The sequence below is a fragment of the Monodon monoceros genome, unplaced genomic scaffold (genome assembly GCF_005190385.1).
Source record: "Monodon monoceros isolate NGI ecotype Baffin Bay Population unplaced genomic scaffold, NGI_Narwhal_1 Super_Scaffold_13, whole genome shotgun sequence".
NCBI lineage: Eukaryota > Metazoa > Chordata > Mammalia > Artiodactyla > Monodontidae > Monodon > Monodon monoceros.
The window spans coordinates 45,391,834-45,414,079 of record NW_021703769.1 but is presented as its reverse complement, the minus strand read 5'-3'; the positions used below and the strand labels follow the sequence as shown (position 1 = coordinate 45,414,079).

Below are 22,246 nucleotides of genomic sequence, written 5' to 3'. Positions count from 1 at the left end.
TAAAATTCTATTAATTTAAAAATCAAATATGAAGTCGTCATTCTAATTGTTGGGATTTCCACCTAAACGTCCTTCAATAACTTTTTGGGGTGGTGATGGAAGCATTATTATTTAGAACGCAAAAGAAAAGCAAGATGCCCCAAATACTCTATCGTTCAACATAAAGAAAAATACACACAAAATCCAATTTTTCAGTAAAAATGCTAACATGTTTTTCTCTTGACTACTACCATCTATGTGTTTTTGCCAACGAGACTCACTCAGGAACTGTGCATTGAGCACCTACTATGTGCCAGGCACGCTGTTCCAAGTGTTGGGGATCCGGCTGTAAACTAAACACTCAAAAATGAGCAAAAAGGACTTAAAAATGTATCTATCTATACATAAAGAGATACATACTCTGTTTGTAGAGCTATATTTCTTGGATAATAAAGGTTTTCAATTTTGAAAAAAAATGGAGTTTTACCAAATATGAGTTGTTTTTGCCTTCTACTTTCCAAAATGCTTTTTTAATTAATTAAATTTTTTTTTTTTGGCTACGTTGGGTCTTCGTTGCCGTGCACAGACTTTCTCTAGTTGTGGCGAGCGGGGTCTGCTCTTTGCTGCGGTGTGCAGGCTCCTCATCGTGGTGGCTTCTCTTGTTGTGGAGCACGGGCTCTAGGTGAGCGGGCTTCAGTAGTTGTGGCATGTGGGCTCATTAGTTGTGGCTGGTAGGCTCTAGGTGCACGGGCTTAGCTGCTCCGCGGCATGTGGGATCTTCCAAGACCAGGGATAGAACCCGTGTCCCCTGCATTGGCAGGCGGATTCTTAACCACTGTGTCACTAGGGAAGTCCTTGTTGTTGTTTTTAAACCAAATCAATCTCTTTCCCTCTGTCTCTCCCTTCACACACATACATATTCATAATGTCCTAGCACGAATATGTGGGAGGGACAGCAACAGGATGGGGAGCTTCTGGTACAATCAGGAGAGAGAAGAGGCAGGAGGCGGCCGGGTCTGGCAGGGAGCGCGTGGAGGGCGTGCACGGCTGTGGGAGGGGAAGCAACTGGGTCACAGCAGAGACCCGGGGGCAGCCGCTGAGGGCGGAGGCCACCAGCGTGGCCAGGAGGGGAATCCTGGGGGGCAGTCCCATGCCCAAAGGCCCTGCAGTAGGGAGGAGCACCCCCCGCAAAGGATGGGATGAGATGGGGCAGCCTAGCCATGGATCTGAGTGAGAAGCAAAGCGGCAGCCTGCTTTCTGCACAGTTAGGTTTACACTGACTTTTCCTGAAGGGATGGGTTTTTGTCTAACAGTGATAAGTCACAAATCTGCAGCAAAAACGGAAAAGCAAAGTGGTGTCTTCCTCTCCCTCCTTTGTGCAAGGTTCCCCTGCACAAACACGTGCTTCTCACAGGCCTGGTTCCCAGGCCCCAAGGGTGGAGGCAGCACCCCCCCTCCCTCCCCCCGCCCCCGCCCAGGGGGCACCTTCTACACTTGGGAGGGCGGAGCGGTCTCCAGCCTTCATCTGAGCACCTGCGATGCTGAAAAGTACTTCCGAGACCTAACTCCACAGACGGGCGCTTCCACATTTTACAACAGAGGTCTGAAACTCTGATATTTACGGGCGCCAGGCTGGCAGCGTGACAGTAACAACTGCGGTGACACTTACTGGGCTCTCACCCAGGACCGGGCACTATTCCCCCTGCGTGGTCCACTAACCACCTCCTCTCCCTCCGAGGGGGACCAGCTGGGGCTCCGGACCCCAGCGCCGGGGAGCCGTGGTCCAGGGGGCTGTGGTGAACAGGGGGGGCCCACGGCCAGTGGGTCAGGAGGCTGACTGCTGCCTTTGTTGCCAACAGCAAAGGAGGCCCAGTGGGGTCAGAGGTTCTGACTCTTCAAGAAATATCAGAAATCTAGATTTCGATGTGGCTGACAAACTCAATTTTTGTGAGCAATGCTGGAGGTCAGCACAGCTTAAAGGAAACCCATGTGGGGGCTGGATTCAGCCTGCAGGCAGCTCGTTTGTGGGCTCTGGTTTTGCATGTTTGCTTTGACATTGAGCTAAAACCTGATGCCCGGCTGTGTCTGTTCACTGCTCCCCATTCTGCAGTCTTGTCTCCTCTTTGAACCCCCGAAGCTCCTGAGACCACTCCTTCCTGGTTTTATGGGTTCCCTGAGCTGTAAGGCCCCTCTGTACCTGCGCTGCAGGTTGGTGGGGCTCTCTTATGATGTGGTCCTGGAGTGGCACCCCGTTTAAGACGTGACTCGAGGCTGTAGGGGCACAGGGACCGTGCCTTTGCCCCTCCTGGTCGCGTCCCTCATCTCCAATCTATGCTCCACCACGATCCTCAGGTGTTTGCTGCAGACACCGCCTGCTGCCACGCTGAGCGCCCTCGGCTTGTAGGGACCCAGCTAAACCCAAGGTGTGGCTTTTCAGGCTACGGCCTTGGTCTCATCTGGTTGGTTTGGGTCTGGAAGTCTCGTCTGTTGAGATAATCCTCATTTCTGATTTTGCCTTGGGTCAAGTTAGCCCTCTCAGCTCTCCTTAAAAATGGTATTTATTTTGATAAACAGGTGCTCTAGACATTTGTGAAAGTTGCTAGATGGAAGAGGGTTTGAGCCAAGCCTTGGCCCACACAGGACCAGAGGCACGGGCCCCAGCTGATCGGTGTCTGTGAATGAATGCATTTAGGTTTGGCTGCAGTGAAGTCACCCAGCTCCCAGGGGCCCAAACCCTCTTCCATCTGCCAGATTATGATACTTTATCTTGTGTTTCACCAAAATTAAGATTTATATTTACAAGCTTTCTCTAATCTCTGAAAATAGTGATCGTATCAAACTCCATGAGTGTGTCTGAAATACTCTATTCTATGTGAACTCATTCTTTTCTTGAGGCTCACAAGCTCTTTAATATTTATCAAGTCTAACAGTTTTACAAGGGACCCAGGCAACATTCCAAAATTCACCCTTAATTCTATTTGAAAACAAGGAAAATCTTTTCCTGTTTTCAGTTCTGGGTGCCTCCTTAATTTACATGACTTCTGATGAAACAGTTCTTATGGTTCTGAGATCGCTGTTATAAATTTGTTCTACAACCTGGGGTACGGTTACTTGCAGGGGCCAATCTGGTTTATTATTATTATTATTGGGTTCTCAGTACTTTGAGTTTTAACTGATACACAGTGACGCTTTTCTGCCACCTCCCAGAGGAAGAAGCTGGAGGACAAGTGGGATGGGGTCCACGGTGAGGGCCTCACGCAGCACCGCTCGGAGCAACCCTCTTAACCCGATGTTCCGCAGACCGCACGCCCTGCGGCTCCGCTGGCTGCTCGCCTGGGGCCTCCCCCTTTTCTATCCCACAGAAAGTTTTCCTCTGTCTTCTGAGAGAGGGTCTGATAGCCAAGAATTTATCAAATGCTTGCTGCCTTTATTAGGATGTACCTTGGAGCCGGTGTCGAGTAGCCGAAGTCCCTATCACAGCTCTGGTTTACCTTCGGGCGGCTCGGAAGGTGGATTAGAAAAGCACGGCGCACACCCCCACGTGGACTGCAACTCCCCACCCGGCGCATTCTCCATCCCTGGCACTCTGACCCCACCCAGGAGCGTTTTCTTCCTCGGAGGTACTGCTGTTATCTGGTATGTTTTTGCCTCTTTCCTGAAGTGATTCTGCTCTGGGTCCTGTTTTACCCAGTTCTCCAGGTGAAGACTGGGCACTCGGGTACCAGCCATGGCTGAGCCCCTCGGGGACATGCGTCCTGCCTGACTGCCCCGCCGAGGTGACCGCCCTCCCCTTCCTTACGCCTCGATTTTCTGGGAAACTGCTCTCTCCTTTTCCTCCACCGACCTCTCTCTCTCTCCCCCTCCTCCCAAGCCTCCTCTTCAAAGGTGATGCTCCAGGGAGTCTGGCCTTAATCCTCTTCCCATTGCCCCCCATACCCACACATCTAGCAGACCCCACCCCAATCAGTCCACCTGCCTGGTGGAGGCGCCCATCCTCCCCCGATGAGGCCACAGACCAGGCCCTCACTTCCCCTCAGGACCCCTTCCGCTGCCCCTGCAATGCCTTCATCACCTCGATCTTTCCCAGGAGTGTGTGTGCATGTGCACGTGTGTGTATGTATGTGTATATGTACGCGTGTGTGCATGTGTTTGTATATGTGTCCGCATGCGGGCACGTATGCGTGTATGTGTGTGCGCGCATACATGTGTCCGTGCGCACGTGCGCGCATATGCACGTGTTTTGCGCGTGTGCATGCGCATACACGTGCGCGCACGTGTGCATGCACACACACGTGTTGTGTGTGTATATGCACGTGTTTGCGTGCACGCGCATGCACACACACGTGTGTATGCGTATACACGTGTTTGTGTGTATGCGTATACATGTGTGAGTTTGTGTGTTTTTTTGTGTGCGTGTATGTGTGCGTGTCCGTCCCACACGCTGCCGTGCAGAAGCATCCGTGGTTCTCAAACAAGATGCGTTCTCCCAGAGCTTGGTCCGAGCAAATGCCGTCTCCTCACTTGGAATATCGTGTTCATGTTCCTATTCCGGGAGGCCAGGACAGTGCCTGGCATGTGGGAGAGCACAGCAAATGCTGACAGATGCGTAACTCGCTCTGTGCTGTCGCGTCAGAGTCCTTCTCCTACACTTAAGTGTGTGAAGACGCATGGAGGAACGTAAGGTCTTCCCAGGAGAAAGAACCAAAAGTCCAGGGGAGACGGAAGAAACAGGATGTTTACAGCTTTAGGAAGAGGGGCCACTTTTGAAAGTGTGTAAATTGAGAACACGACTGAGCAAAGATATGAAGAAGTCATGAGTCTAAGAGAGACGCTCTGGAATCATCAAGTCTATCTGCTAATTGAAAATGAAACTAATTTTCACCTGTGAAAGAGTGGAGGCCAACTACCTTCTTGAGGCAGCTGGGTCCTCCCCATCAATGAAGACAGTTCCAGGGAGGAGGCAGGGGACGTCATTGAGACCACTGTGCCCCCGGAGGGGACGTGTACTTTCAAAGGCCACCATCTGTGTGGTTCCGGGAGAAGCCTTCCTAATGGGCACACCGCGGGCCGTGGCAACCTCTCGTGATACAAGCTCTCCAAGCAGGAGCACGGAGCCCTGGCCCGATGGTTCTGGAAACCTCTCTCAGCGGACCATGGTCTGATTTTGGAATCTCGAGTTGGCTTGGGACCTGTACACACCACGTGTGGCAAGTTCCCCATCCAAGCCCTCAAGACACAGGCCTGGGCCCTCTGATTGCCCACGGGGGGCAGGGAAAGCTGATGGCAGGTGAGCCGGCCCTCATCGCTCGGGAGGGTGGGGGCCGCAAGATGAAGGCTCCACTCGATGGACTGGACTTGGCCCCCGGAGGGGGTGACTAGGAAGCCCCCATGGAGGAGGTGACCAGGGACCTGGTAGGCACAGGGGCCCGGCTGAGACGTCACTGAGGGCGCTTTCCAAACATCCCTACCGCCTTCACTTTCTTTTTGGATCACATAAGACAATGGTATTTTTCAGTCTCCTATGAGCCTTCAACACACACTTGCAACTGTGTGATCACTTAGCCGAGGGTACCCCAAACGAGAACTCCTCTGATATTGACTTTAAGCTGGCGTTACTGTTTGAGAAAAGATCTCCAAAAGGCAAATTCGTTCCAACAACACCCCCAGTCCTCAGCTTAATAACAAACATTGTATTTTCTTGAACATTACTGAACAAAGTTGATATAGAAGTAGTTAAATATTACACAGAACTGGATCTCAGTGGACAGTATTTGAAGGCAGTTGAGTATCAGTTGCTAGCTGGGGTAGGGGGTTGGCTCCCTGGGGAGGCCACGCTCCCCATCTGAACCAGAACTTGCAGTGAACGCAGAAAGGCGGCTACGGTGTCCTAAGAAACGTGAACAGCCAAGGAACCCTGTGTGTCCTTAGCTGTGTTACTTCCCTGTATTAGCCAACAATTTACTCTAAGAATGATGACATAGAAGGAAAGGGGAAAACGGCACCGTGGTTCCCTTTCCAGTCGGTCCTTCCTGACTTGTCTGTAAACTGAGGGTAAGTTTTAGAGCATAGGGAGAGTGAAATAAAACCAGGTAAGTTAGTTTTGTGCTGTGTTTCCACCATCCTAGTCAAAACAAAATATATCCACATACAAGTTATGAAGTACGAACGGGTGATTTTGGTGATTTCATACATGAGTTAAATGCTTTTATATTTGCATATTAAACTGGCACTGCACAATATAAAGAATGATAAAATTAATGCTAATAATCTAAATTTTTTGTATTTATTTACTTAAATTGATAATAAATAGCAAATTAAAAAACACCATGACAAGTCAGAGAAAAACTGCAGGAGAATGGAAAAAGCTTTACATTTTAGCATCTTTAAAGGCACTTTCCCTGCTTTTTGAATAAAGGACCCCACATTTTCATTCTGCACTGGGACCCAGAGGTTATACAGCCAGCCATGGTTTCAGGGGTGTCCCAGGTATCACTGATCTTCTCAGCCCTTGGGAGGGCTTGCAGGGGCTTGGGGTAGTGGACCCTACATCCACTCCTGACCTCTTCCCCTGGCGTCAGGTGGCTGTGATGCTGTCCTAGGATGTGAACTTTCAAGGTGGCCATGAGGTGAAACTCAGGGTCCCCTCAGCTCCCCTGGTCCCGCTCAGAAGACCATCTCTGCTGGAAGCTCACTCCTACGGCTGACCACTTGAGAACACTCTGAGTCCCTGTGTTTGCTCTGGTGCCCTCCGCCTGGGACCCGCCCCTGCTCCCTGGGGGACAGAGCCTCTCGCATCCCCCCAGCTCGGCCACCAGCTCTCTCCCTGGACATCTCAGCCCCGTTCCCCAGTTGCCCTGGAACTTGATTAGTTTGCCTCTCTTCTCAGGGTAGCGCGGGGCAAGGACCATGCCTGCCTGCTCCCCGTGGATCTCGAGCCCAGCACTGGGCTGGGCAGATCCTGAGTCCACACTGACTATTTGTTTGATAAATGAATCAGTGCAAGAAGACACCCATGTTACGATGTGTTAGGTTATTCAGTGTTTTTCAAAATTCAAATCTAGGGCTTATCTCAGTGAAGCAGTGAATTCCAGACATTAGCTGTGACACCAACAAGCTTAGACTTTTGCTAAAGCATGTGAGGACCAGGATGTTTTAATAAAATGTTAAAAGAGCAATTCATTATTAATAGCCTAGGCAGATATCTATAAATATTTAAAATTTTTTAAATTAGTAATTTTTTAAAGAACAAAAATACAAACAGCCCCACCTTCATTTTCTCTTATTTTTTCCACTTCTCCTAACTTTTCTTCTTCTCATACCTTTGGTTTCTAGCCTGAATATTAGCTCTTTTGCAGGCAGAAATTAAAGAAAAGAGTAGTTAAGTGATTGCAAAGCTTTCCCCATTAATTACATCTCTATAAATATTTATAATATTTTATTTCTTGTTTCAAATAATTTATTAGTACCAATTACATCTTCTCAAGGCATAACGCAAAAGAAAAATGTTTAACATTTTATAATGATCAACATAGTAAGTTTTGTTACTTTCTTTTTCCTAATTTCTGTACTAAGTCATCCTCCAAGATGTCGACCTATTTTATGAGTGATTTTGGAATACAGCATTTTCTAACTCACGTTGGCATCAGTAGCCCTAAGCCGGCACCCACTTTAGTCAAGTGTGGATGCTTGGAGAGTTTTTAAAGTGATGCTGAATCCTATCCTTTGAACTTTTAAAAATATCGTTTTCCCTTAAACCTGATTATTCTGAAGCCACGTTAATTCTGACTTGAGAAAGCAGTGTCCAACAACACAGCAAAGCGTGGCTCTTGTAACAAGCAGTTCCATAAGTGGAGAAGGTGGGGTGACCAAAATCACAATGGACTTACACAAGACGGAATTTTCCTGTTTGCAAATGGCTTTTTCATGCCTTGGTCCAACGTCCTTGACTGATAAGTGTCCAGTTCATCATGCAAACCGACAAGCCAATTGCTAAAAAAGGTCTTTCTCATTTCTGCCAAGAACCTCTCTCTGAGTCTGTGAAATAAAAACGCCACGCGGAAGGCTGAATCGACACTAGCCGTAAGATTAAGTCCAGAGTGCCGTGGAGATCACCGCACAGAACGCCTTCTCCCAAACACCACCACCACCGGACAAAGCAGGAGGGAACAGGCCGAGGGGATAATGCTGCCCAGGCCCCCGGGGAGGGACCAGATGGGACCTAATAGCTCTTTGCTACTACTAATTTCTATGATAATTCCGAGTTGCCACATGGCATATGTATTTTTTTTTTAACCTAAAGACAGAATATCTGTCAATGAAGTGACCAGGATTTTAATGAAAGGTATTTTTCATGAACTGTATCTATTCACACGTTATATTTCTCACCCACCCCTCACCCCCACTCTCCAGCAACATGTCACTGATGGTAAGGTTGCGAGAAGTACAGAGACAGAGGTCAAACACAATACGCTTATCATCATTACCAATACTAATTAGAAACAGAGATCCTGAGTTTTATTAGGAGGTCAGATGCCTTTTGCAGTGATTTTTTTTTTTTTTTTTGTAGTGATTTTATGAAGTTGCCTTAATTTCTTTTTCTTATGGTCAGGGGTCAGGCCTGAATTTAAAGATGACAGCATGCCAACTACTGTTGGAGAAAAAACAATTACGCTAGTGAAATTTCTTCTGTTTTTAGAGAGAAGACCAGAAATGAGAGAAGGAGATATTAATGATTTGGGAAAATGACAAAAGGAATTCCAGCCATTCTTACTGATGAGTTCAAGTACAACTTTGTTGAGGGTGTCTTTCCCTGTCCTCCCGACCAGACGCAATGTTCCCCGCCCCCGACCTCCTGGAACACCATTTGTGCTTCTCTGGTGGCACTTGCCACGTTCTTTGATTAATTAGCGTCGTTTCTGGTAGGCACGTGGAGTGACCCCGTTGCATTTTCTCAGCACCCCACCTTACACACAAAAGACTGCAGCAAACAGGGAGGGAGGAGGAGACCGAACTTGGGGAGAAATACCCCAGGAGGAATGAGCATCTTGTCATAGGCACCACTTCTTAGCATAAACATATGTGACTTGATTATGAAAATCAACTCTTCTAAGTTTGATGTAGCACAAAATTATTATATTTAATATAAACTAAGGAATGGTATGAAAATCATAGTTTTCTTCCACCCAGATTGAAAGAAATTCCCTCTTCCCTCTTCCACCCAGTTGTTAAGACTTACCTCTCACGAGAAGGTGCCTGGAAGCTGGATGCTGGGATGGTTAATACATTACACACTTAGCGCAAAAAGATACAAGCTCTGGTAGAGGGGGATGAGGCACTTCACGGCCCTGCTGGCGTTGATGCAAGTGGCACAGATAAGGCTTGGCAGGAGCTGCCCACTCACGATTGCTCCATCAAACAGGGGCCCAAAAAACGGAACCTGTTGATTCAAGACAAAACAAAAACAAAAACAAAACCACTTAATTTAAAAAAAAAGAAAAAGCCACTAAAAGTCAAACCAAAGACATGAGAACAGCTGCTTGATGTCTCGGACCTGTCACAACTGCACAGGCTGCCACCCACAGACTGGATGCTAGACCTGGACCCAGTTCCAGGGCTTTCGGATCAAGCCAAGCAGGACTGTTCCACGACGCTCCTCTATTGCGAACTCTTTGGCTAAACTTCTCATGACAGATTGTCACCAAGTTCTTCTTTTCCTTCTCGCGTTGTCATTCACGGGAGTGGCATTGTTCTTTCTAAGTATCTCCACTGTGTGGATTATGCACGTACACAGCCAGGCCTCACTGTACACCCCTAGCCTGGCAACCTTCTGAAACCAGTTTTGGAACTGGCAATATTTTTGCATGAATCCCAATGCATGTTAACTCTTAAAGGAGATGACAACTGTCCCCACAAGGTCCTTCTCCTTCTTGAACCTTCTTTCCCTCTGCTTCTGAGACACTGCATTACCCACATTTCCTTCTACTTCTTTAATAGAGACTCGGCTTTCCTTCATGCCTGGGCCACCCACAAGGTTTTGCTGCCTGTCTTTTTTGGATTTCTTTTTTCTCTCTCTCACTGTTTGTTTGTTTTTTTCATTAGAATTTCATCTAATCCATTCACTACTATGGAGATTGGCAGCTCCATGTGGTCAAGGACTGGGTCTTCCTTATAACTCTTGTATTTATTCCTATCACTTGCTTATTCATTTATTCAAAAATATTTATTATGTGACAGACACTGTTTTATTGACTGGGGACACAGCAGCAAATAACAAAAAAAATTCCTGATTTCATTGAGCTTAGAATTTATTGGAGGTTTCAGAGAATAAACAGTTTAAATACATAAAATATGTAATATGTCAGGTAGTAAAGTGCTAAGGTGAAAAAGAAAGCAGGGAAGAGCAATAGGGCTCTTTCTTGGGTGGGTGGGGGGTCCTCCAGTTAGAGGCCGCACAGCCGGGGGCGCTGCAAGCAGAGGACTGGACAGAGGGAGGGGTGACCTCAAGCTTCGAGGACGGCTGATGGGAGAGCATCCCAGGCAGGGCAACAGCAAGTACGATGCCCTGGGTGGGAGCCAAATCCATATGTTTCAGCAACAGTAAGGAAGCCACGGTGCTGAAGTTGAGTGAGCGAGAGAAAGCACGGAAGGAGATAAAGTCAGACAGGTAATAAGAGGGGCTGCGAGGGGAATTTTATAGATCTGGATTTCCGCTCTGAGTGAGGCAAATGCCTTCTGGAGGGTTTAGGAAGTGAGGGATATATGATCTAACCTGCTTTTTTTTTTTTGGTCGCACTGCACAGCTTACGAGACCTTAGTTCCCCGACCAGGGATCAAACCCACGCCCTTGGCTGTGAACGCGTGGAGTCCTAACCACTGGACCACCCGGGAAATCCCAAACCTGCACTTTAAAGGTATTGCTCTGGCTGCTAGGTTGGGAAAACTGCGAAGAGTGAGCATTATGGAAACCAGTTAGGGAACTACTGTGTGATCCAGGCGAGGGGTGATGCTGGCTTGGATGCCAGTGGTAGCAGGGGAAGTGGGGAGGTAGAGCTGAGAGGATTTGCAGAGAATTACTAATGAAGCGGGAGAGTAAAAGAGGCGTGGATGATGCCATGGTGTGTGGCCTGATGACCGGAAGGTTGGAGCCACCTTGTCCTGAAAGACTGGCAGGGAGGGCCATGAGCTCAGTGTTAGACGTGCTAAGCTTGAGATGTCTTTTAACTACCCAGTGGTGATGCTCGAGGGCGGCAGTGGACACATCGAGTGGGAAGCCAAGCGGGAGGCTCAGGCTGGAGATTTGTAAGATCTGACACTGGTGCTCACAGCCATGAGGCTGGATGTTCAGACAAGATAGGGCACGTACAGGGTGGTATGGCCATAGCCCAGGCTGGGTATTCAGATGATCAAGAAAAGGGGTTCAAGAACTACATCCTGTGGCCCTCCAATGTTTAGAGGTTAGAGACATGAGGAAGAATTATCAAATAACGCTGAGGAGTGGCTGCACGTGGAGGAGGAAAACCTCCAATGAGCAGCACTGACCCTGGTACACGGCTGGAATGCAAATGAGTAAAATTCATTAATATTTGAAATAATTTAAATAAACTAATAAATGTGGGTCTCCAGCCTAGGTCTTTTGACTCATGTCAAAGACTATTTATCTGTAGAACGCCTTTTCTGTGGTTAGAATTGGGGGAGGGGCTTGGCATACACAGTGAATGAAAGACTATCTTTGCCCGTAGGAACTGACATGAGGAGCTGACACAAGAAAACTATGCACTAATAATATCCTTCAACAAAAATGCAAGAACCCTTTACAAATTTTTAGCAAATTAAATCCAGCAATATATAAAAAGGACACTGTATCTTGGCCAAAGGGTACTTTCCATAAAAAAAACCCAAGGTTGGTTCAATATCCATAAATCCATCAATGCAATTTACTACATTAGTAGAATAAAGAAGAAAAACCATATGACCTTCTTAATAGAAACACGAAAAGCATAGATAAAATTCAACTCTCATTCATGATAAAAAAAAGTAATTCCCAGCAAACTGGGAATAGAAGGGAACTTCCTCAATTTGATGAAAGCTTCGAGGGAAAAAAAATTATGGCATAATTCATGGTAAAACAATAAATGTTTTCTACCTAAAGACTTGAAAAGGCAAGGATGTCTACCCTCACCCCTTTTAGTCAACATTTTTAAAGCTCCTAGTCATTACAACAAAGAAAAATAAAAAGAGAGGAAGAAAAACGAAAGGAGCATAAAGATTAGAAAGAAGTAAAGTAATTTTTATTCACAGGTAACATGATTATGTCCATGAGAAATCCAAAGGACTTTAACTAGAACTAATAAGTGAATTGTGAAAGGTCACTGTATACAATATACCCTCCAAATAATTGTATTTTTGAATGTTAGCAACCAATAATTGGAAAATGACATTTAAAAATACTATTCATAATGGCATCAAAAATGTCAAATACCTAGAAATAAACTTGACAAAAGATATGCAAAACAACTATACTTAAAACTACCAAACATTGCTGAGATAAATTAAAGGCAACCGAAACAAACAGAAAGATGTACAATGTTCATCGATTGGAAGTTTCCATATTATAAAAATGTCAAGTCTTCTGAAACTGAATTATAGATTCAGTACAAAACAAATAAAAATTCCAGCAAGCTGCTGTTATAGATATGGACAAGCTGATTTTAAATTTACATGGAAATGAAAATACATAGATTAGCCAAGACAATAATAATAAGACATATTACCTGATTTCAAGAAATACTATAAAACTATAATAATGACTATAACATAATATTGGAACCAGGTTAGACAAATATATCAACAGAACAAAATATAGAGTCCAAGAATAGAATCACACATATATGATAATTGATTTGCAATAAAGGCAACATACCAATTTTATGGGGAAGGAAAGTCTGTTTCAATAAAGACAATGAAACAACTGCATAGACATATTGAAAAGTGAACCTTGACCTCTACCTCATACTACACACAAAACTGAGATGGATTATAGGTTGAAATATTAAAGCTAAAACCACAAAGTTTCTAGAAGGAAACATGAAAAAATCTCTGCAACCTTAGGTGAGGCAAGGATTTTTTAGGGTACAAAAGGTACCAACCAGGGACTTCCCTGGTGGTCCGGTGGGTAACACTCTGCGCTCCCAATGCAGGGGGCCCAGGTTCGATCCCTGGTCGGGGAACTAGATCCCACATGCTGCAACTAAGAAGTCCGCAGACCGCAACTAAAAGATCCCACATGGTGCAACTAAGACCCGGCGCAGCCCCAGAAAATAAAAAATAAAAGTACCAATCATGAAAGAAAAAAATAAATTGGACAATAAAAATTCAAAAAATTCTGCTCATCATGAAAGTGAAAAGGCAAGCCACACATATTCAACCAAAGTGGATATATCCTAAATGTTCATCAACAAGAGCATGAATCAAAATTTGTGGCATGTTGACTCAAAAGAATAGTCCACAGTAATGAAAGGAACAAATCTATAACATCATGGGAATGCCCCAATATAATGCTGAGTGAAAGAAACAGACACAAAGAAGTTCATGCTATATAATACTATTCAAAAACAGGTAGAACTAATCAACGTTGACAGAAATCAGAATAGTGGCCACTTTGGGGGAGGATTGGTGATTTCTGGGAGTTGGTAATATCCTGTGTTTACATCTGGGTAGTATCAAATTGTCTACTTTGAGGGGCTTCCCTGGTGGTCCAGTGGTTAAGACTCCATGCTCCCAATGCAGGGGGCGTGGGTTCGATCCCTGGTTGAGGAAGTTCCGCATGCTGCACGACGTGGCCAAAATAAATAAATAAATAAATCGTCTGCTTTGAAGACATTCACCAAGCTGTGCATTTACAATGTGTGCCCTTTTCTTTATGTTACATTTCAAAGAAAATATTTTTTAAAAGACAAGTAAGAATATAGACGATTCCAACAACACAATTGACAAACTCATCCTAATGGATACATACAAAATACAGTTGCAGAAGACATATTCTCTTCAAGCATGCGCAGAATTTTTTTTTTTAATTGATCATATTCTAGGCCAAGGATATAGCCCGTGGGGCCTAATTCCAGCCTGGTGCCTTTTTTGAATGGCCTGCAAACTTAAGAATGGTTTTTACTTTTTCAAATGGTTGGAAAAAAATATTTTGTGATATGAAACTCAAAATCAGCCCAAAATACAGTCTTACTGGAACATGGCCACCCTCTTCACCTGTGTCTGCTTTCACACAGCAATGGCAGAGCCGAGCAGCTGTGACAGACACTGCATGGGCAACAAACCCTAAAATGTTTACTACCTGGTCCTTTAAAGAAAAAGTTAGCTGGGCCCTGTTCTAGGTCACAGAGCAAGTCTCAAAAAATGTCAAGGGGTTGAACTCATACGATCCGTATTTTGTGCCCAAAGAGCTATTAGTTAAAAATCCACAGCAAAAGGAAAACCAGAACAAATCTCTATGTTTAGAAATGAAGAAATACTTCAAAATAACTCAGGGGCCAAGAAAAATACTGAAATGAATATTTTAAAATATGTTAAGCTGAATAATAATGAAAATAGTGGATATTATAACTTACATGTTGAAACAGTACTCAGAGGAAATGTGTAGGATTAAATGCTTATATTAGAAAGAATAAAGGCTGCAACTGAATGAGACAGGCATCCATCTCAAGAAATATTGGAAAGCCAAAAGAATAAAATAAACTCGAAGAGTAAAGGGAAAGAAAAAAAAGGCAAAACTAGGCATTAATGAAATAGAAACACAATAGAGAGAATAACCAAGATCAAAAGTTGGTTCTTTGAAAAAAGTCTAATACAATTAATTGATAGGTCTTTGGCAAGATGAATCAAGAAAAGAAGAAAGTACAAATAAATAATATTAAAAATAAAAGGGGGACACGACCACAGATGCTTAGAAAACATGTATAGCTTTTTATGCCTATTCATTTGGAAATTTAGACGAAATTGCTAAATTTCCAGTAACATACAACTTAGCTAATATAGATACAAGATGATATATAAAAACCATAATTCTATAAGCTTTAAAGTAATTGAATCACAGTGAAAAAAAACTATTTTAAAGAGGAAAAGCCATCCCAGATAGCTTTACTGGCAAATTCTACAAAACCTTTAAAGAACAAATTATTATTTTAGAGACAATTCCAGTGTATAGGAAAAGGGAAACCAAACCCATTCATTTTATTAGGCTAGTGTAGTCTTAATAACAAATCAGGAGCCAATCTCACTCATGAACATGCATGCAAAAATCCCGGCAAAATTCTAGCCAACCAATTCAATAACGTGCAAAAGAATAATAAAACATCATGACCAAGTTGAGTATATCCCAGGAATATGTGTGGGTTTTCATTAAAAATCAATCTATATACTTAACGACATTAGTAGTAGAAATGAGAAAAGTCAGAGGATCACCTCAACAGATGTTGAAAACGGTGTTTCATAAAATTCAAAATTCATTTATGATAAAAAAAAATTCTTAGCCATCTTGGAATAGACGGGAACTTCCTTAATCTGTTAAAGAATATCTACTAAACCCTACAGAAACCACTAAACTTAAGGGTAAAACATTAAAAGCTTTATGTATGTAAGAGAGAAGAGTGTCCCCTTGATCACATCTATCAACATCTGTGCTGGAGATCCTTGCCAATACAGTAATGCAAGAAATAGAAATAGGAGATTATTAATTAGAAATGAAGAGGCAAAACGGTCATTATTTCAGATGACACGATTATATTCACAGAATCTCCAAAAGAATCTACAGAAAACGCTCCAAATTCATAAGAGGGTTTATCAAGGTCAATGGACACAGCATAAACAGAAAAATCCTACTGCATTTCTATCTACCAGCAACCAATGATTAGAAAATGAAATGAAGAGATACTATTTACAACTGCATAAAAATATGAAGTCCACAGGAATAGATCTAACAAGGAAAGTATACAGAAATCTGTAAAACTTCACTGAGAGACATTCCAGTAGTCTGAATACAATAAATGGAAGGATGTATCTGTCCATGGGCTAGAAGACTCAGCACTTGTTATTTCCCATCCCAGACTGATCTGTGGATTCAACACACCGTATCTGATGAGCTGATTCTAAAATGTATATGGGAATCAGAGAGGCCAGGAAAAGCTAAGACATTCTTGAGGGAGAACAGGGTAGGGGCTGGCCTCATTTTATAGCAAGTTACACCATAAGCTGTAGGAAGCAAGACAGTGTGACAGAGGTCCACTGGACCCAGTGGAGCTGAGTGGAGGGGCCTACATGCAGGAAGATTGTTGAAAACTCATTTCCCATGCTCACTGGGACATACTGCCGTGTGAGGGTGGGATACTGACTTATAAGATATGGTATGTCCTTGGAACCAGGAACAAATACATGGCGGCCGTTCTTCCATAATCCGAATACTCACATCTAGGTATAGCGGGGAGGAGAGCGCTGCTCCCTTTACTCCTCCTGACCCACATGTCAGTGCTTTCTTTTGCTCCTACAATGCTGGTCTCTGATGTTAGTTTTTAGTATGGAAGGGAGCAGCAACCCTACCAGAAGAAGGCACTGTGGTTCCCCTCAGTTGGAAGGGGAAACTGCCCCTGGTTATCAGGCTCCCCAGATCACTGGACGGCAAGGTAGTACAGGCAGTTCTGGGGTGGCCTGGGTGAGTGGCTCTGCTACACAACGGGGACGGGGAAAAGGGAATCTCCTGCGCACCCCGTCCTGCTCCCACGCCCAACGGGAAATTTATTGGAAGACTTACATCAAGTATTAGGCCTAATCATAAACTCAATTCATCACTTCGTGCCTGTTGAGCATGTATATTCACAACCAACTAAAGCTTCTGCATGATGACCAAATCCGGGAGATTAATAAGATTTTCCAAGACTGCTGACAAGCTAGATTTCCTTTCCAGCTGCAAATTAGGAGATGCATGTGGAGCCCCTCTCACGTGCTCCGCACTGAAAGGAAGAACAGCTGTGAGAGGAAGCACACAGCTAGAAAGTACAGCCCCAATGATTTTCTCCTCATCAGGCCCGGGTCTAGTCCAAGGCACTTTCACAGCCAGGTTCTCTTGGCCAGATCCCGTGAAAGCAGAGAAGACTCGCATCTGCAGAGAAGTTCCTGCTGCAACACTGTGCAGCCTAACAGCACAGGGATGCACCCAGTTGCTGGAGCAAGGACAAGGGAGAATCCTTGGGACACACAAAGTGATTGGAAATCTCCATTTGATTTGTGGGAATTAATCTTTCAAGGACTCAGTCGAGACATTTTGGATAATCAACAACTGAGGTCTGTTCCAGTTCCTCATGGATGACCTCTAGCTTCCAGAACTGGAACACTGCCTCGAGATCCAGGCCTGCTGAGCCCCACGCTGTGCTGGAAGCTGTAAATGCAGAGTCTGGGTGGTGTGACTTAACCAGTTTGGACTGTTATGCCTCCCTTTTTAAAAACTAAAGGCATCTGTTCATAACAAAGATATGGCCACGATTTTTGTGCCCAGCTCTTTGACACTGCTTTTCTCACGTAAGAGGTGGGTGACTTAATCAAAGGTCTAGGATTCCGCACATATGCCTGTAAAGTGTACACAGTCCTTCATTAATAAGCCTCTGCTCACAGGTGTGACAACTAACACTCTTCTACTCAGAAAGAGATGGACGCTGCTGGGATTCAAATTCTGGACTTGGTTTGGCTGCCCGGAAACCAAGTTTGCTACACTTGCACCAACTGTGGACGTATTTGGAGCCCAGGGGCAGTGTGGTCTGCCCTACTGCCCTCACAGACTGGCTGAAAGGTTCAAATGCTATATTAATAAGTGTGGTGCAAACAGTACTGTCCTAATGAGAGGGAATGTAGAAGAATCATATACTTTTGAGATAAGGGTGAAAACTTTAAAAGAAATATAAGGTATGTTTCTGAGAAGGAGAATGTTTATTTCCAAATATTTTAATCTCTGTATATGTATAAATATGTTCTCTAAATATCAGAAGATAATTTTTGGAAAAAATGGATGATCAGAGGACTCTCAAATTTTGCCTGAAACTTCTGAAAGGGGCAGGGAGATCAGATTTCATAGTTTCATAGAAACGTACGTAACGTTTCATAGTTACGTATTTGCCTGCTTTGAGGGCTATAGAGGAATACAGAAAAATAAGTCATGGCTCTTGTCCACAGGCAGTTTGCACGGAAGATAAAAATATGTATTCAAGAAGGCAAAAAGATGAAGAGAAAAAAAGAGCTTTAGGGTGAGTACAGACATAACGTTCTGTAGCCAGAGAGAGTCCTCTTCTAGCTGAGAGAAGCCTCAGAAACCTTCATGTAGGAGGCGGTCATGACCGTGGGCGTCAGCAGAGACTGGTGGTGGGAGGGGAGGTATACCCCAGGCAAACAGTGTAAGACGGGAAGGAAAGCGTGAGGGGGCACTGGCTCTTTTGCTAAGGCAGCTTCCCCACCGCGTACGTCAGGAGGTGTTAATCCAGCTGAGCATTAGTTGGTGTTGTGTGAACAGACATGCCTAAAAGGTTACAGATAAATAAAGAGCAAGGGTGTCGACAGAACCGGGCAACAGCCCGCACGCTGCTGCCGAGGGGCTTCCTGGGTAAGTCAGAGGTTGGGCACTAAAGGAGGGAAGGCAGGAGGGAAGCCTAGACTGTGGACTTGAGAAGACTGAAAAGCTCTGGAATTGGTAACTTGGGAAATGCATGGCACATCAGAATCACTGAGAGATACAGGAAAATACTGAAGAACAGCCGGGGGACCCAGCTGACAGCGGACTCCGTGAACGCCCAGCAGAAATAACCAGCTCGTTTTCACAACTCGTTGCTGCTATATTTGCCCACCTGCAGCCTCTCCACCCACCTAATGTCCTGGGAAACCAAATGCAGGCAACACAGAGCCCCAGGTAAATTTTCTACGTTTATTCATGAGATGAAAAGGCCACGATGAAAGCGTGCTCTTCAAGTCTGTGTGTGTCGCTAGGAGATACAACCTGGTGGAGGCCACAGAGCTAACCTGGAGTTGGTCTTCGCAAACTAAGTGGTCAGGAACCAAACGCAGAAGTCAGGCAGGGAAGAATGCATGTTTTTATTCTCGGAGGGAAAAGCCACATTACAAAAAGATGGGAGTAAAGCAAGGGCCTGTGAAGTGAAGAGTAATGGCAATAATGACCACAATCTCTATGAACAGAACTTTGTGAGCTGGAAAATAATGTTATAATAAGGGGTCAGGAAGGAAAGACACGGAAGAAAAGAGCTCCTACACACGGGCGACTAGGCATGCGGGGAGACGCCCATCCCCCCAGAGAAGCCGTCTGGTTACCTACCCCGAAGCCAGAACCGCCTCATCACCCATGGGGACGGGGGCCATCCCTGGAGATGTGGTCCTACAAGGCTCACATTGAGGGGCAGTCCTTCACGTCTACCAACCAAGGCACCAGGGCGGAGCAGCCCCACCAGCGGGGACACCACGTGCCTTGCCCCAAATCCTGCCTATGAACCGAGGAGAAGAGAACCTATTTGGGGGCGTTTCATGAAAATTGCAAACAACACAGTTTCTCACGTTTCTGACCAGATCCCCAAAGTCAACCTAAAACAACCAAAAAGTTATAATGAACAATGAGAGAAATCAAGTGCCAGACTGGAAATAACGAAGGGCCAAAATGAGAGGCGGAAGGGAAAGGAGTGATTTCTGGGCGTGGTTATTCACAGGGCTGTAGGCACCAGGGATGCTGGCTGCACAGACAGGCTGACCCTCACAGGGTCATCTGGGCGTGAGTGAGGTCAGAACCGGTGGTTTCTCAGGGCACTTCTACCCCCCGTGTCTAGGATTCCAGGACCTGCCAGTTTCCCCCTCTGGGAAGCTCACGATCCCACGATATGAACTTCTGAACTGAGAGGGTGTGTTCTGGCCCTGCATTTGTGCCTGAGATGCCAAAGTGGGTGACAGATACATCGGTTAAAAAATTGCATTTAAGTATAACAACTTTTCCGTTGGAAAAAAGAAATATCAGTTACGTTATCTGTCAGAAAGACTGAGAAGTCCACGGACTGAAAACTTTATAAAAAGTTAAAATGTGTTAAATTCCAAGCACTTCTCATGTGCTCCATGGTCCAGGGTGGGATGTGGAGGGGGAGGCATGGCCCTGTCCCCCAGACATGCACATACGTGTGTGTGTGTATATATTTTATATACATTTTACTTCTTTTAGTGTTTGCCCTTGAGTTTGACATATACATTTATAACTAATCCAAGTCCTCTTTCAAATAACACACACTGCTTCACAGGTAGTGCAAGTACCATATAGCAGAATATTTCTAATTCTTCCCTCCCATCCTTATAATACTGCTGTCATTCATTACTTATCCATAAGTTATAATCACTGAATACATTGTTGCTATTATTGTTTGGAACAAAATGTTGTTTGTTAGATCAATTAAGAATAAGAAAATAAAACATTTCATTTTACCTTCATTTATTCCTTCTCTAAAGCTCTTCCTTTTTTTTTTTTTTTTTTGTGGTACGCGGGCCTCTCACTGTTGTGGCCTCTCCCGTTGTGGAGCACAGGCTCTGGACGCGTAGGCTCAGCGGCCATGGCTCACGGGCCCAGCCGCTCCGCAGCATGTGGGATCTTCCCGGACCGGGGCACGAGCCCACGTCCCCTGCATCGGCAGGCAGACTCTCAACCACTGCGCCACCAGGGAAGGCCCAAAGCTCTTCCTTTTTAAAGTAGATCTGTGTTTCTGTTCTGTAACATTCTCTCTTTTTGATGAACTTATTGTAATATTTCTTGCAAGGCAGGTCTACTGGCTACAAATTTCCTAATTTTTGTTTGAGAAAGTCTTCATTTCTTCTTTCACTTTTGAAGAATACAGAATTCCATGCTGGTGGGTTTTTTCTTTCAACACTTGAAATATTTTACTTCACTTGCTTCTAACTTGAATGATTTCTGGCTAGAAGTCCAATGTAATACCTATCCTTGAACCTCTATAGTTGTTATTTTTTTCCCTCTGGCTTCTTTTAAGATTTTCCCATTGTTTTTGATTTTTGGTAGTGTCTGTCTGGGCTGCTTTAACAAAGTACTATAGACTGGCTGGCTTATAAACAACAGAAATTTATTTCTCACAGTTCTGGAGGCTGGAAAATCCCAGAACAAGACGTCAGAAGATGGCTGGTACATGGATGGCTGTCTTCTCTCTGTGTTCTCACATGCAGTAAGGGGTAAGGGAGCTCTCTGGGGCCTCTTTTATAAGGTCACCAATTCTACTCCTGAGGGCCCCACCCTTATGACCTAATCACCTCTCTACCCCTACCCCTAAATACCATCACACTGACGGTTAGATTTCAAAATATGAATTCTGGGGGGTGGGGGGGGGACACAAACATTCAGTCTGCAATGTGCAGTTTGAATGTGATATGTCTAGGTGTAGATACTTTGGTATTATCCTCCTGGGTGTTGTCTACACTTCCTGGATCTGTGGTTTGGTATCTGTCATCAACTAAGAAATTTTTCACATATTATAATTATATATTAAAATACATGTTATATAAAAATATCTTTAAGTTATAATTTCAAATATTTCTTCTGTTTCTTTCTCTTTCTTTTCCTTCTAGTATTCCCATTAGGGGTATATAACACTTTATAATTATCCCACAGGTCTTGAATGCTCTGTTCAGTTTTCTTATCATTTTTTCCCTTTGCATTTCAGTTTTGATATTCCTATTGACATGTCTTCAAGCTCACAGTTCCTTTCCTCACCTGTCCAGTTTATTGGTGAACCCATCAAAGGCATTCTTCATTTCTGCTACAGTGTTTTTGATTTCTAGCATTTCCTTTTAATTCTTTCTTGGAGTTTGCATCTCTCTGCTTCCATTACTCATCTCTTCTTGCATGTTGTCCATTTTTTCTATTAGAGCCTTTAGCATATTAATCGTAGTTCTTTTAAATTCCTGATTTGATCATTTCAAAATCTTTGCCATATCTGAGTCTGATTTTGATGCTTGCTCTGTCTCTTCAAACCGTGGGGGTTGTTTTGCCTTTTAGTATGCCTTGTAATTTTTTTGTTGAAAGCTGGACATGATATACCAGGTAAAAGGAACTGAAGTAAATAGGCCTTTAGTGTAAGGCTTTATGTTTGTCTGGCTATGTTTGTCTGGCTGTGTTTATGGTTTGCTGAAATTGTAGATGAAGGTGTCAGAGGCTAAAGCTTCCTTGGATGCC

General features: G+C 44.4%; 1 protein-coding gene across 6 annotated transcripts in view; it reads right to left on the bottom strand.

The window, feature by feature from the left end:
- Nucleotides 1–22,246, bottom strand: part of RALGAPA2 (Ral GTPase activating protein catalytic alpha subunit 2) — a 283,235-nt gene that overhangs the window by 67,447 nt on the left and 193,542 nt on the right. For all 6 annotated transcript variants that reach the window (XM_029222062.1, XM_029222063.1, XM_029222066.1 and 3 more), the window contains one exon: nucleotides 9,288–9,415. In XM_029222062.1, coding sequence (XP_029077895.1) covers nucleotides 9,288–9,415 — 128 coding nt within the window. The remainder of the gene's footprint in view (nucleotides 1–9,287; nucleotides 9,416–22,246) is intronic.